Source organism: Melopsittacus undulatus, chromosome 9 (assembly GCF_012275295.1).
Source record: "Melopsittacus undulatus isolate bMelUnd1 chromosome 9, bMelUnd1.mat.Z, whole genome shotgun sequence".
Taxonomy (NCBI): domain Eukaryota; kingdom Metazoa; phylum Chordata; class Aves; order Psittaciformes; family Psittaculidae; genus Melopsittacus; species Melopsittacus undulatus.
The window spans coordinates 8,845,556-8,860,131 of NC_047535.1; the positions used below are offsets into that span (position 1 = coordinate 8,845,556).

At 40.2% G+C, this 14,576-nt stretch overlaps 1 protein-coding gene across 1 annotated transcript; it reads right to left on the reverse strand.

Annotated features, from left to right (window-relative positions):
• Nucleotides 1-1,512: 1,512 nt before the first annotated feature.
• On the reverse strand, nucleotides 1,513-10,456 carry MESD (mesoderm development LRP chaperone). Its single transcript, XM_005148737.3, has 3 exons — nucleotides 10,259-10,456; nucleotides 5,812-6,044; nucleotides 1,513-4,963 (listed from the first exon to the last, which is right to left on the reverse strand). Exons 1-3 carry the CDS (start codon nucleotides 10,415-10,417, stop codon nucleotides 4,699-4,701), a joined length of 657 nt encoding a protein of 218 aa, XP_005148794.2. The 5' UTR covers nucleotides 10,418-10,456; the 3' UTR covers nucleotides 1,513-4,698.
• Between the last annotated feature and the right edge of the window lie 4,120 nt (nucleotides 10,457-14,576).

Here is a 14,576-nt window from a genome sequence, read left to right on the forward strand (position 1 = left end):
GTTGGTTTTGCTGTTACACAAATCCATTGATACAATACAACTGATCAATTGATAACTGAAAGCAGCTGACACTGGTAACAGTGAAAATACCAGTCTATTAAGTAGCATCACACAGGAAAGAAACACAGCATTTACCAGCCAGCTTTGGATAAAGGCTGGTGTGCTGCATAATGCTTGATTGTATGTCAGCTTTAAATACCAATTGAAAGCTACACTGCACAGACCTCTTTTGCTGGAGGTCAATGGTGTGTCCAGCCCCTTTCACACTGTGTGATTTCTCTACTGGAGGAGGAACCCTATTACCATCAGGGAATGCAAGTAGAATGTTTTTCTTTCATTAATCCGAACAGCTCTAACCTTCCTGGCAGTTTGGTATTGCCTGGATTGAGTGGGGCTTGTCCCTGTTAAAAATGGCACAGTATGACTGATGGGACATAGTGATATGCAAAAATAGTTTATTTAGAAAAAGAAATAGCAAATAAAAGTGTATCACCAGACATAGTAGGCTGGCAATCTTAAGAATGAGAAACATGAGAGTAGCAATGAAACAGGCAGTTGTAAACCCAGGAGCATCCCATCATACAGGCACAGGCTCTTTGAAATTCTATAAACGTCCAATGCAATTAAAAAAACACCTCTGGAAAAGGCAGTCACTGTTACTCCTTGCACAGAAAAGGAAATAAACCAGAGATAAAGACTGGAAATAATTTCTAAGCCTCAGTATAAGCCCCGCCAAAACTCAGGCAAAAGTTCCCTATCTTAAAATGTTATTTTAAGGTATGATTTCCTTTTCAAGACACATTGAAAGAATTCAGAAGCAGTGACAGGAACATAAGAGCCTTTTTGAAGTCAAGGCAGACCCAACTGTTCAGAGAATAAAAATGCTTTAACCACTCATGTAAAGGTCAGAAATCTGTAGTGTGTGTGTCCTAATAAAGTTTAAAAACTGGGTGACAATTGGTAATAACTGCAGCAACAAAGCTGAAGACAAAAAAAAGAAGCCACAAAATGGTACCCACAAACTGATCTGCTAGTAAGTGATGCATATAGAGTGAGACCGTGCAGCAAACAGAGATAAGACTGGTAACAGGTGCAGTATTACAGGGAACTTGATTGCACCTTCACAGGTAAATCTTAGCAAATAAGCACAGGTAAAAGCACACATACAAAGTAATGATGGCACTTGCAATTCTCATTCTTTTAAATTACGGTGAATACTGTTTACATTGCCTAATTAGGGAGATTTAGTAGTTGGTGAGGATGTTTATAAATTCAACTGCCAACATAGAAACATGCATTCCTTTACTGCACATGGTGCTCCTCTTGGGTCTTCTGGGACCCAGCCCCCACTTAAAAGCCCGATTTCCTACTTATTTGGTCAATAAAATTAAGCTCTTGAGAACAGGGGATGCACTTGTATTCTTTGAGGTAGGAATTTAAATTGTTTTGATAAGGCACACACAATACATCTATCTTAAAAAAGCCAAACAAAAGAAAAAAACCCCAACAAAATAAAACCCACAACATCTTTGTTCTGGTATTTTATTACATAAAAAAGTTGATTGTCCATTGGAAATTCTTCACAAAGTGAACCACATCTTGTGTAGTACCATTGCCAAACTGCTTCTTTTCTGAGGACTGCTGGGTTAAAAATAGAACAGTAACTTAGAAAAGTTATGGCACTAGAACAGAGAAACCACTGAGCTGAGTGGAGAAGGACAGCAGGCACTTATTCAGCTGTCATGAAAGCAGGTTATTTCCCATATACCTCTATTTAATACTGAAAAAAAAAGAAATATGGAAAGCTATAATCACCACCCTCCCTGGTGAAATTAGCTTTAAAGGCAGTATCTGAACATACATCTGTATGTACAGCCAAAAATCTGTTACTGGAAGTCTGATGAGACACTTAACGCAGAATTCAACATCTGCTGGGGTACCTACAAAACATTAATGAATGACCTTAAGTAACTTTATGGAGATATTTTATACATACATATATAAAAGTGATATTATGTTCAGGTCTCTCAACTTGTTTCCAGTTAACATCTGCTAATGTAACACTGTATGAGGACAAGTCCTTGGGAGCTCAAAGGCCTATTAGTTCCAAAAGGGAACGTAAGTTGGAGTAGTTATGAACTGCAATACCAGAGAAAGACTGGCTGGGTGAAGTTCCTGCCAGCTTCACATTATACTTAATAGTTAAATATGCTATTTGTTGAGTGTGAAGCATGAAAAAGGGAGAAAAATGGAAGACAAAAACCCCACCTACTTGAAGGCAGCACTTTGTGTTTTGTACCAAAAAGCAACTCTCAAGTCATTATTCCTATTAAAAAAAAAAAATGAAAAATGCCCCCAAAACCAAAACATTTTAAAATTTAAACTGAACTACATGCACAAAACACAGCTGCATTCGGGATAGGCAACTTAACAATTCAGAACAGCCAATCAAAAAACCCAGTCAACTGGCTGGCTGAATTTCAACAAAATTACCTCTCTCCTTTTAACTACAAAGGGAAAGAGCTCCAACCTACTGTAAATGTGGATTTACAAATGATTAAGCTGGCCTTATAGGTATATAGTGTAGTAATTGTTTTCTCCTCCTTGGCTGAGTTGCCTTCGTATGTCGGTTTACATTGCTTCATTGTTTAGCTCAGGAAGAACTCACTTTGACTGAAAAAACAGGTTTATGTTTCCTAAGATTAGGAAAATTACAGAGACTTCATCTCCCCATGTTTATGATCATAACCTGAATTGTCATCTCTATATCATAGGTTTAAGTTGTAAAAACAAAACCACTCATTAATATTTTGTATTTATTGTTTCATCTGACCTTTGTTCATCTCTAAAGGTGAGAAGCAACGTTCCATTAAAAAAAAGGCAGGTGCAAACCAAGAACACTTGACAAAATGATAAATGAGTAATGAACAAGAAATGGACTGCACATCTTGATGTAATGCAATATCCAAACATCTACTGAGACTCTTCTCAACTCCATTACATGTTTGGATTAATAGTACAATTTAAAAGTAATACAGTTAATCCTGAATAAATACGTTATTTAATTTTCTATTGAAACAGGTACAGACCTGTTTAACGAAGTGTGGCCAGAAAGGTTTTTTTAATCCTGAATTCATACAAATATAATTAAAATTAAATAAACCCAGTCACCTGGAACCTTCATCAACATCATTTAGTCCTTATGAACAGAAACCAAAGATGAATTTGTGTCTCTCCCGAATACTTAACTCAATGCATTAATTATTTAAAAGGCTTTACTACTCATTGAAACAGAAAGTTTAGTCACATTTTTTATTTTAGGACAAGTACTCAAAAGATCATTTTCCCACTTTTGATACTGAAGTATTCCACAAGATTAACCATTATGGTTCAATTAGGACCTTTTATCCAAAACATTTGGATTTTAGCACCTTTAATAAAGAGTCAAAGTAACATCTTAGTAATATTGAATGAAGACAGACAATACTGTGCTCATCCTCTGGAAAATGATGTGGACCATACATACAAGGTGCATTTAGTCCCTAATAGGCAGTAAGGCAGAAGGGCAACAATTCTAAGTAATAAATCTGACAGAATACAATCTGAATAATAATAAAACATTCCCAATTATACAAAGTATGTCAAGGAAACTGTATTCACTCCCATACATCAAACCTCAGAGCATTTAAATCAATGTGTTTTTTTCCCCACGATCAATCCTGTCAGTCGGCAATCTGTACCCAAACAAAAAATAATAATCTGGTTACTAAACATCAGGAAGGGATATGTCTAACTCGAAGTTGAGCTCTGCACAGCACCTAGTGTGTTTTCAAAGATTTAAGCAAACTCTTAAACCAGTAAACCAAATTAATTTCTGAGTTAAAATCTACTGTCTAAATAATAGGACACACATAACATCTGCTTCCAGAGGCACAGTTCTTTGGCAGCAGCAGCAACCTGAATGCCACAAATCTGACCTTCCTTTTGCCCTGAAACTGCTCATGCAGGTGCTGCAATTTGATTAACAGCCCAGCATCACTTTGAAGGGTACAGAATCTCTTTTCTGCACTGATTTGGAGTGAATTAGCTGAGTTCTCTGCCTAGCTTCTATCCTGCTTCTAAGAATTTCCATGGATTTCTTGGGACAAACAGAAGAGGTTTTGTTGATTTTAAAGAAGCAGGCAGCCTGACCAGACATGTCCTAAACCCTGTAATTTCATGCATGTTTGGCCAGTGTACCATTATTCTTTGCACTTTTATGCAGTTTTACAACTGACTCTAGCAAACTGACTTCCAAGAGAATCTATTAGTACTGCATTCTGCTGTCCATCAGCAGTTACAAATCAATGACCAGCTTGCACAGCCAAGATGTACGTGGATATTAAAGATGAGTATCAGTGTATTCTGAGACTGTTTTTTCTTTTCCACCTAATTTAAGTTTGCAATGTTAGACAACACACATTTGTATGTTAATTTTAACACAAAAGTATACAAAATTACAAACTAAAGTATTAAACATTACCTATCCTGCAACTAAACAAATGGCCAACATTAATAAGTAAACTGGTGAATTCCAACATAAAAGTCTTTTAACCTCAGTAACCTCTGCTTCCTTCTTTCCCCCCCAATAAACCCAGGAATTGCATGGAAATTTAGTTTCCCTTCAAGGAACAGTGTTCAGTCTGGTTAACACATCCATCATAGATCCTCTCTCTGTTTGGTTGCTCGGTTGTCCTCTTTGATGCTGTTAGATTTCTTGTCTGCGTCTTTTTTCTTCTTTGCTTTTTCAGGTTTTGTTTTGTTTTTCATTTTCTCATTTTCTTCTCCTCCTTTGCCAGGATAAACCTGACCTTCCAGAGTAACATCCGCACACCTTTCTTGACTTACCAGGAAGTCTTTGATCTCCCAGGCATACCCACCATCACGCAGCATAAAGATAGCACGATTTGAGCTAACAATAAACCTGAAGGAAAGATATAATTTCTGTTAGCTCTGTGTTTTTAAGCAGTACATTTTACTTAACTCAGAGCACCTCCATGACTGAGGCATATATGTAAGAGCAAGAATCATAGAATTATAGAAAGGCTAGGGTTGGAACGACCTTAAGATCGTCTAGTTCCAACCCCCCTGCCATGGGAAGGGATGCCTCATGCTCGAACATCCTGGCCTTGAACACTCCCAGAGATGGCGCATTTAGAAGCTGATCTTGTTGCCTGGGGAGGAAGACAAGTGTACAGTTTTCTAGCATATGTAAGAATAAAATGCATTAAGTTTGCAAATAATCAAGGAGGAGTAAGAATACAAAGAAAACTTAAGAACTAATTTGGCACTATGTAAAACCCACTAACGGACATTATATTTGCTTTATACACTGACTATAACCCTTCCCAGCCTCAGTACAAGAGACACAATCTTCCTGTGTTTCAAAATGATCCTCTCTCTTTCAGGAACACCACACCTTTTAGCAAGGGGAACAAAAAGCCTTCTGTGGTGACAAGTCTTCCAAGTGTGATGTTTCCCATCAACCACATAAAGGCAAACTACTGCAGCTAAAACTGATAAACAGCTGAAACATAATGAGATAAAAACAAATGAGGCTACACATACGTAATTTGTAAGTGTTAAAAAGATTTGTGCACCATGCCAGAATTTTTATAGCATGACTTACAACAAATTGGCATAGAAACTGATACAGAAATAGTGACAGATGATTGAGGTGGGAAGTGCATAAACAGTTGAAAAGATTCTCAGGAGGAAAGAAACAAGACTTCTGTAAAAAGAGAAACTTCATCCTTGTGTAAAACAGCTTACCTTTGCACGTCATAGTTTGCATTGAAGAGACTGCCCTGCCACAAGCTAGTGATTTCTTCTGTCTCTTTTTCTGTGGGATTTCCTGACACTGTGACAAACATCATCAAAGTCTTCCCCTTCTTTGTCAGCTTCAGGATACTTTCAGGCTTGCCTGGATCAATTTTTGAGAAATCTATTGGTGCTGGAGGCCTCTTGTGTTCAGGAAGATCTCCTTCTTCAATGTCATCATCTTTCTGTTTTGAAAAGGAAAAGGAGGCATTAAAATCAACTGTTCCACAAAGCTGTTCTGTTTTGAAATTTCCCACTTTGACAAAGTATTTTTTAGCTTGATAATGGAGATTCTGAAACCAAAATAAATAGTGAGTTTTGTTTCATGATACTTCATCAATAGTATTCTTCCATTTATAACCCTCCCCTCAACACATTTTCGTACTGACAGCTAGATTCTCCTTTTACCATATACTAAGAAATAGTTCAGCCTCAAGGTTAATTCAGTACAATTCCACACAGGTACTTCATAAAATAACTTTTTTTCTTCAGTTTCACAGAAATTTATTACGCATACATGATGAACTGAGAAAGTTGCACTAAAAAGCCTCATACACACATAGAAAAGTGTTCACCTGCACATTGCTTTCAGAGGTCAAAACTCACCTCTAGGACTCATTTGATCACTTGAGAATTAAATTTTCCTGACTTTGCCTCTTTACCAAATAAAACCCACAAAAATTCAGAATTTCAAGGCTCAAGCCACAGGAAAACTTAAAGGCTTCATGAGTTTTCTAATGCACAGCTGCAGCTCACAGTCTGACAACATAATCACCAGGAGTAAATTACTCCTAGAATAAAGAAAAAAACTCTTGATGCCTCTGCTGAGGTTGACAGGCATTTAAATATTTGGAACGGCAGAATTCAAACTGCTGCCCCTTAAAACAGCTCATGCGAGAGAGGAGTGAATAGAGTGACAGCTCACATTGAGCCAAAGCTTGATTTCTTCAACAGTATTTGTGTCATATTAAAAAGCTAATACAAAAATACAACATAAAACCCTGGAAGTCCTATACTGGCATCCACCCAAGCCCTTGTAAATCAGTAGGAATTAAAGCAGACATTTCAGGTGTTGTTTTGACTTCAAGTGTTTTGTGAAAATATGCAGTAATCCATCAGGGACATGAACTGTAGCAGCATCTAAAGATAACTCCCTTCAGAAGCCATGCTTTATTTTTTAGGTCTAAGTATGCACTACCTTCTCATCTCTGCACATGCCTATACGCAAACTCAACATCATCCTTTGACAACATCCCACTACACTGAGCATCCCATATCCTTTAAAGGTAAGGTTCCATGCAAGCGACCTCTCTTCTTTTCCCATCTCAATTACGTAGTTTTCTGTCTTTCTGACAAAGGAGCTTTAAAATTAGTTACCACAGAATAGAAACTGTAGAAGCCTTAGATTTTATCCTTTCTTTCCTTACTAACTACATTTGCTTCGATTTTGCAGGGCTGAAGGATGCTTTCAAATAGTTCACATCCCTTTGAAAACTCCTTATTAAGTGAATTGAGAGCAAAGGAGAGCCCCAGGGAAGTCCCACAGCCCTCACTAAGGGGGAACAATACTAATCTTAGAGGAAGCTGGAAAATGCTCATATTGGTAAAGCACAGTGAAAATACAAAAACTTATATGAGCTAATGTAAAACATTCTTCAGAAGTAAAAGCAAAACAGTCCTAATTTTAGAACAGTTTGGCTAATGCAAAACCAGCTTATTTCAGTTTTGAAATGGAAAGGCAGAAATGTTTCCATATAGTCCTTATGCAATACAGAAACTGACTTTGGATTTAGTGACAGCACAACCTAACATCTATTAACCTATTTTTCCCTTAACTATTCAGCTAAATGCTTGTAAAGCTGTACTGTTGCAGTTTGAATAGAAATATCATAAAAAAGCAGCCAAAAGCTTCCCTATGCTACACACCTTCTCCTGATCCTGTACAAACTATCACGCAGTTTTGTATCTATAAACCTACCTATGAAGCAAAAGACTGGAGAAAAGTATAAGCTTTTGCTTTGAAATGTCTAGCAGATTCATTTCTTTAAGCTATAACATGAGGCTTCAGAGGGAAAGCATTACACAACACAGTCATAACTATGTATTTCCTATGTACTCTTTTTCTCCTCCCCTCTGCTCACATTCTCACACATTTCTCATCAATGCCCTGAATTTTTATTTTTAAAACTATCATCAACATATGTCACCTAATTCCTTGGCCTATTCAACAATCTCAGCTCAGTGTCAAGCCCAAGAAATCCTGAGCTTACAACAATTATGAACTACTTAAAGAATATGACATTTCAGTAACAGAACAATCACATTCTCAGTTCTGCTTCCCGCTCCTCTGGACCCAAGGCTGCTGGAGAGTCCCTTTCCATGAGGGAAATCCCTAGGCAGTTTGTTTCAAGCTGTAGTTATGCAACTGATCTAATGAAGAAACCTCAGTTCCCCATCCTCATTTCCTGCTAGATCACTCCCCCAGTTCGTTGGGCATCCATGCACATGGTTGAACCAGCACAGGGCAAGGTGGCTGCTTGTTCTGGGAAGGCTGCCACATGGCTAATGGAGCCATGGCCTCACCAGGCTTGTGGCTGAACCCAAGGATGTAACTGCCATCATCCTCCAGCACGTTTGACTAATCGCCAGGGAAATAAAAAGTATTAGGCGTCATCTCAGTCGCAATGAATGACACTTGATTCTGTACAGATCTGGGCCCTGTGCCCCTTGCTCCAGAGGATAATTCCTGCTCTTATCCAAATTCATAATAGCCCCTTTGTTTCTCATCCCACCCTGTCAAGTCCACTCATGCATTTCTTCTTCTCTATCCTCCAGCCACCACCCCCTTAAGTCTTTCATGTTCTTTTTATGAGTCCTGACTACCACCAGGCAAAATGCCATGCAGCTGACCATCCCAAAGACCCAACAACTGCTCATTGTTGAGCCACTGCTTCAGTAACTTTTTTCTCCCAGGGCTGTGACTGGCTGCAAATTCCCTCAGTGGCAATGCCAGCCAGAGAAGCAAAGTCCCCAGATGTTCATCCACATCTGCACACAATGTGGCTACAAGCATTTGTACAGCACATGGTGAAATGGATCAGGGACCTGCTCCAGCTAGAGGAAAAACCTTGAACAGCCTCCTGCTTGCCACATGGCTGGAATAGAGAACAGAGCCAGAGTCACGACAGCATTCATTTGAGTCTCCCTTTCATCCAGGCATCCAATTCAGAGATGTTAATCTTCTAAGATTTTCCCTAAAATGCCAAATTTCATTGAAGTTGGCCAATATTATCATTTAAGCTTTTGATTTTTTAGCAGCTGGGACCACCTGGTCCTTGGCTGATACCACCAATGGAAAGGTGAATTTCGAGATTTTATATAATTTTATTTAGAATTTATTAGAATTTTAACTCAGTTTTCCAAGAATCTCCCTTCTTAAAGGGAGTGCACAGTAACAGTCCCTGGGATGAACACGTTCATAATCTGCCAACTAGGCCCAAGGCAGACATCCTTACTTCTCACAAAAGTTACTTAATATTACACATACAAAACCTATTTCTCCACCTTGACTTACAGCTGCAGATGGTGTTACAGGAGAAAGAAGCTTTTACTCCATTATTTCCCCCGGGACTTGTGCAAAACATTCTGGGGAACAGCCTCATGGGAAAGAGTAGAAGACACTGATGAGTGTTCTGGGATTTATCAGAACATGATGGAATACAAAAATAGTGAAAAGAAGAGAACAGTGTCATGACAACCACATAGAGAGGAATGATGGAGAACTGTCAAAAGGAAGTTAAGGCAGAAGGGTGATGGGGACAAAGGGAGGCAACAGAGCTGGAATTAGAAGTAATTACCATGATGAGTGGCAAGGAAGAAAAAACACCAACCAACTATGTATCTACTCTGGAAACCTGGAATAAGCATTTCTCCTGCTATCCATCCTTTGGATATGGATATAGCATTTTGTGACCAAATGATAGATAGCAAGACCCTTAATACCCCAACAGAGCAGACAATCAAGCCAAGCCAGGCTGTGGCACACAGGGACACTGTGTGCTCGAGAGAGCAGGGGCAGCAGGGCAGGACGCGGGGCCCCGGGGCCACAGCAGCTCCCCAGAAGCCGTCTCTGTGCCTGCCCGCCCCGATGCTGTAACCTCCCTACACAGGAACCCGCAGCCTCAGCCACAGGGAACGGCTCCCCGCCACCCCAACGCCATGAGGCCCAACATGCCCCCACCCGCTCCATACCAAGGCCGCAGCCAGGCCCTGGGGAAGGGCGGCCGAGCCTCGGGCACCAAACCTCCCGCCTTGTCCCGAGCCGGGAGCGAGGCCCCGGTGCCCCTCGCCGGCTACAGCCGCGGGGTCCCCTCTGCATATCCCCGGCCCCTCCCCGCACCTCCCACTGCTCCAGCAGCCGAGCCATGTCCGCATCATTGTAGTCCCGAATGTCCTTCTTCTTGGCCGGCCCTGCCCGCCGCTTCCCCTCCGGCTCGCCGGCAGCCGCGCACAGCCACAGCGCCAGGCCCAGCACGGCCCAGCCAGCGGCAGCCGCCATGTTCCCCAAGCCACACAGCCGCCGCGGGAAGGCGGCCCCGGCTGCCTTAAAGGGGCGGGGGCAGTGGCAGCCCGGGCCGCGGGGAGGAGGAGGAGTTGGAAGGGGCGAAAGGGCAGCGAGGGAGGCGGTGTGGGCAAGGCGTGGGGCTGGGGCTCGGGCTCCCTGCAGCGTGACCGAGTGTTGGGGGCGAGCCGGGACCGAAGGGCCGGTGAGCACCGTCCTCCTTCTGCTCCTCTTGCTGCTCCTCCCGATGCCGCAGCACAAGGCGCCGGCTGGGGAGGTGGGGGTCCCGCTTAGTGTAGGCCCCACAGGCGTTGTCCCAGACGGCTGAGTTAAAGGTGGACATTGTAGGGTGGTTTTAAACTACCCCGTATATGAACCAGCTCCTGGAATATAAACTGTGTGATGTCCTGTTGCTTTTTTTAAAGCAGGACGGCAGGTATCTTTGTTCTTGTGAGGTAAAAACGGGTCTCATAGGAGCATCTTCTCATTTTAACTACTAAGGTTCTTAAAAGAAGGCATTTAAAAATGAAGCTGTTCATTGCTACAACTCCAGAACCTCTGGACACCACAAAAATTAAAGAGATACTGATTTTTCTTGTACAGATTACTTTTCCATTTTCCAAACCAAACGACACAAGCTGGTGCCTGCATGGCCTTATTTCACTCTTCAGTCGTTATTATCTCCCCCTCATGGAAGCTGTTTTAATTATAAATAGCACCACCTTCTCTTTTGCCTTTTAGACTTGGACTGCCAAGAAGTTTGAAGCTGGGAATTTAAGGAAGCGCCACAGTAACTGCATCCTGGTAGATATTCGCTGTGATCCAGCTGATAAGTGAGCAGGGTGCTTTTCTATTCAAGTGGAAGCACTGGAAAGAAAGCAGGTTCAGAGCACAGCAACTAATTTTATAGAGTGAGCACTTCAACCCCAGTTCTGTTGCTGTGCATAGTCCTATGATTAACCAGAACCTTACAGGCACAGCATACAAAGCAGTCAGTGGGCAGGGGTGTGGGTTTGGGAAGCTTTCTGCAGCCTGAGCTAACTTGAGATGATAAAGATGCTGAAGGGCTTCATAGCTTGTGAGTGTTAGGGTGACATGCCACATGAAGCAGCAGGTTGTCAAGCACATGTGTAGCATGAGAAACAGCAGAGAAGAATGTGGGATCCACAATTTCAGCACGCTCATAAACAACCCGTCTGGCCTGCAGCCTCCATAGTGAGGGTTATTGCTTGATACCATTGCAGCCACTACCAGTGTGCCTGAGAAACAGGAAGCAGTTAGACCATAGCTATTCATGGGGCTTTTTATATGCACAGTAACTGAACAGGGGTTTAGTCAAGTATCTTTCACAAAGCTGTCCTGTAAGTCACTAATGAGCACATCTGCTCAGTGATTTCTCATTAAAGGTAATGAACATCCGATATACTATATCACATTGCCCTGGGTAATGAGGTTTTACTAAAATGCATTTCTGGTAACTTCTGTTATTACTGGAACATGTATACAGTCACTGGAAAAAAAAAGACTAAAGATTCAATTTTTGGAAAGCTGGACTTACGGTATAAAATATTTTCACTGAGTTTCTACTGGGAAATACATTCTTCCAGCCTGTTTTCTCTTAGAACAAACCAAGCCAAGGTTGACTTTAATATCTGTGCTACTTTCAGATGTGGATCTCAAAAGTAATCCAATTCCCTCTGGTAAATGAACAGGTTGTTCACTATATCCAGCACTGCACCAAACAACGCTATACATTTCCCTGTCATGTATAGAAAAGCTTTAATTTAAAAGGGAGATATTTTTCATGCTTGGCTGTAACCTTGCAACTGTCTTTGTTCAGGCAGAATTCTGTGTCCAGGAAGAAGTTGTTCAAAGCCTGTTCTTTGTGTATCAGCTGTAGGACAAACATCTACCCAGCCTCTATTCTGCTGTTTTTTTCCCATGCAAGAAACAAAAGCAGTGCAGCTAGAAATACCTATCATTGACAGGGGCAAATTAAATTGCATTTTCTTTTTATTGAAGCACACTGTTTTATTCAAGTATCTACAGAATGATTCAAATATGCTTTATATAGCTTAAGCATTTTCACATTCCTTAACAGTTCATATAGTCCTAGCAGTTAACACTGCTATGATTACAATACAGAACGTATCTGATACATGCACTATCAATTGCAAAACTAAGGTGTTTAAAACTTTTATCTTGTAGCTTAAAATCCCACCTAGTCATGCCAGGGAATGCCTCAAGCTATAGCTGTTACTTGGGCAACTTCCATGTTTTATTAGTAGTACTTTCAATCATAAAATTATACCTTATCAGAAAGGCAAATCTACCTCCCCCTGTTAAAGTAAACTGTTTTCATTATTCAGTAGGGTTCGGTTAAGCTGAAAAATGAGAGGATTCAAGATGTTATAAATTTTTGTTAAGGAAGCTTGGGATTTTGGGAGTCTTTTTTTTTAATATAACTTGCATTTTTCAAACTATATTTCTGCACAATATATTTCCTATGAGATAAAAGAAGAATGTGAATATATTTTTAGCTGCCAAAACATCTCTCACGTCTTTGCTGGTGGTGGGTTTTGGGTGCAGTTTTCTATTGTAAGATGTATTTTCATTCATCACATGTTACTTCTCTTTGCAAATACAGTACAGCAGGTTCTTAAAGCTTATCCCTTGACATTCCTTGGAAAGAACAAGGAATTTGACTTCGTCAGGGAAAGGGCAGTGCCTTCTTGGAAGGACATACAGACAACTAAGAGATTAATAAAATCAGAAGATGAACTCAAACCATGCAGAAGAACATGCATGGGCTATCTGCTATCAACACATGCTGCATCTGGAAGAACTGATTCATTTTGAAAACTCTACTAATCCAAGAGGATGTTTAACAGTGGCTTAGATGACTAAGGTGTTGCGAAAGGCAGCCTTTTAGGGATTACTTTGCATATCTGAAATGAGTGAGGTCTGGTATACAGCTGTGTTTTTTATACATGCAAGCCAAAAGGCATTAGAATTGCTTTCACATTTACTGGTTTATTAAAGGACTAGGATAACATTGTGTTAAACAACACAGAAGACTTACTGAGTAGTAGATCTTAGAGAACTTGATGCTAGTTTTGAGATGATGCAGAATTCAGAGTATCCTTACACTGTTTAAAAACATTGTCATACATTCTACAGAAATTCAGGATATTCTGAGTTATTTTCAGTTAAACATTCAAAATTAGTGTTTTCACAGGTCAAATTATAGTAAGTACCCTAAATGTTCCCCTGCAGAAACAGTCTCATGCATGAGCTCTTGTGCAGACAGTGCATGCATGAATTCAGACCTCTGAATGCTATCACATTCAGAGAACACCTGAACGTGTTATCTTTAAAAAACAGCGTATTTCTGTATCTCAAGAAAGAAAAAATATGCTTTTTAGTACTGTTACTAGCAGCATAGTAAGCAAAAATCTGCTGTAATCTGGAGCATGAACATTTGAGTGATTCAGAATAATTTCAGTCCTCAAATTAACTGCATGCATAAAACAAGCACACTCACTTGCCATCTATTAAAAGAATGCAGATTTTTATCCCAGAACTAATCAGACCTTGAATTCCTGGGTCCAATTTGAAAAATTCAAGTCTTTGATTCCAATTAGGGGCTAATTAATGTGATTAGAACATGAAATTCTGATTCAGATATTAACCTTGACATTCAGATTCCAAATTCAGTTTTGACCACAAAATAAATCTTTACCCTAACTGTATGCTATCCTGTGCATGTGCACTTTGTAAATTAAAGCTTAATGACTGAATGGAGGTATGTGACATATTACATGTCAGCTTTGTATCATTACCTGTGTGCTCAGGCTTGTGAAGGGAGTACAATGCTTGACTGCAGTAAAGCTGTAATAAAGCTCTACGCTGTAATCGTTAAATTCAGAAACACCACAGAATGTTCCTGTTAATACTCATCTTACTGCAAGATTTGCTACAAATCTGTGCTGGTTAAAACTATGTACTGCTTACACGACTTAAAGTTACATTAAATCAATGTCAAAGAAGGTTTACGCAGTTCCCACAGGAATTCCGTTTATAGTCTAATTTCCACAATCTAAGTGAAATTAATTTTGTAGTCCCAAATTAATTTTAGGTTTACAGGTCAGTTTTG

Excerpts from the sequence above, each read along its gene's own strand:
- MESD (XM_005148737.3), bottom strand. The coding sequence starts at position 10,417 with ATGGCGGCTGCCGCTGGCTGGGCCGTGCTGGGCCTGGCGCTGTGGCTG. Across the intron at positions 6,045-10,258 it reads GGCTGCTGGAGCAGTGGGAG|AAAGATGATGACATTGAAGA; the intron begins GTGCGGGGAGGG and ends TTTTCAAAACAG. Across the intron at positions 4,964-5,811 it reads GCAAACTATGACGTGCAAAG|GTTTATTGTTAGCTCAAATC; the intron begins GTAAGCTGTTTT and ends TCTTTCCTTCAG.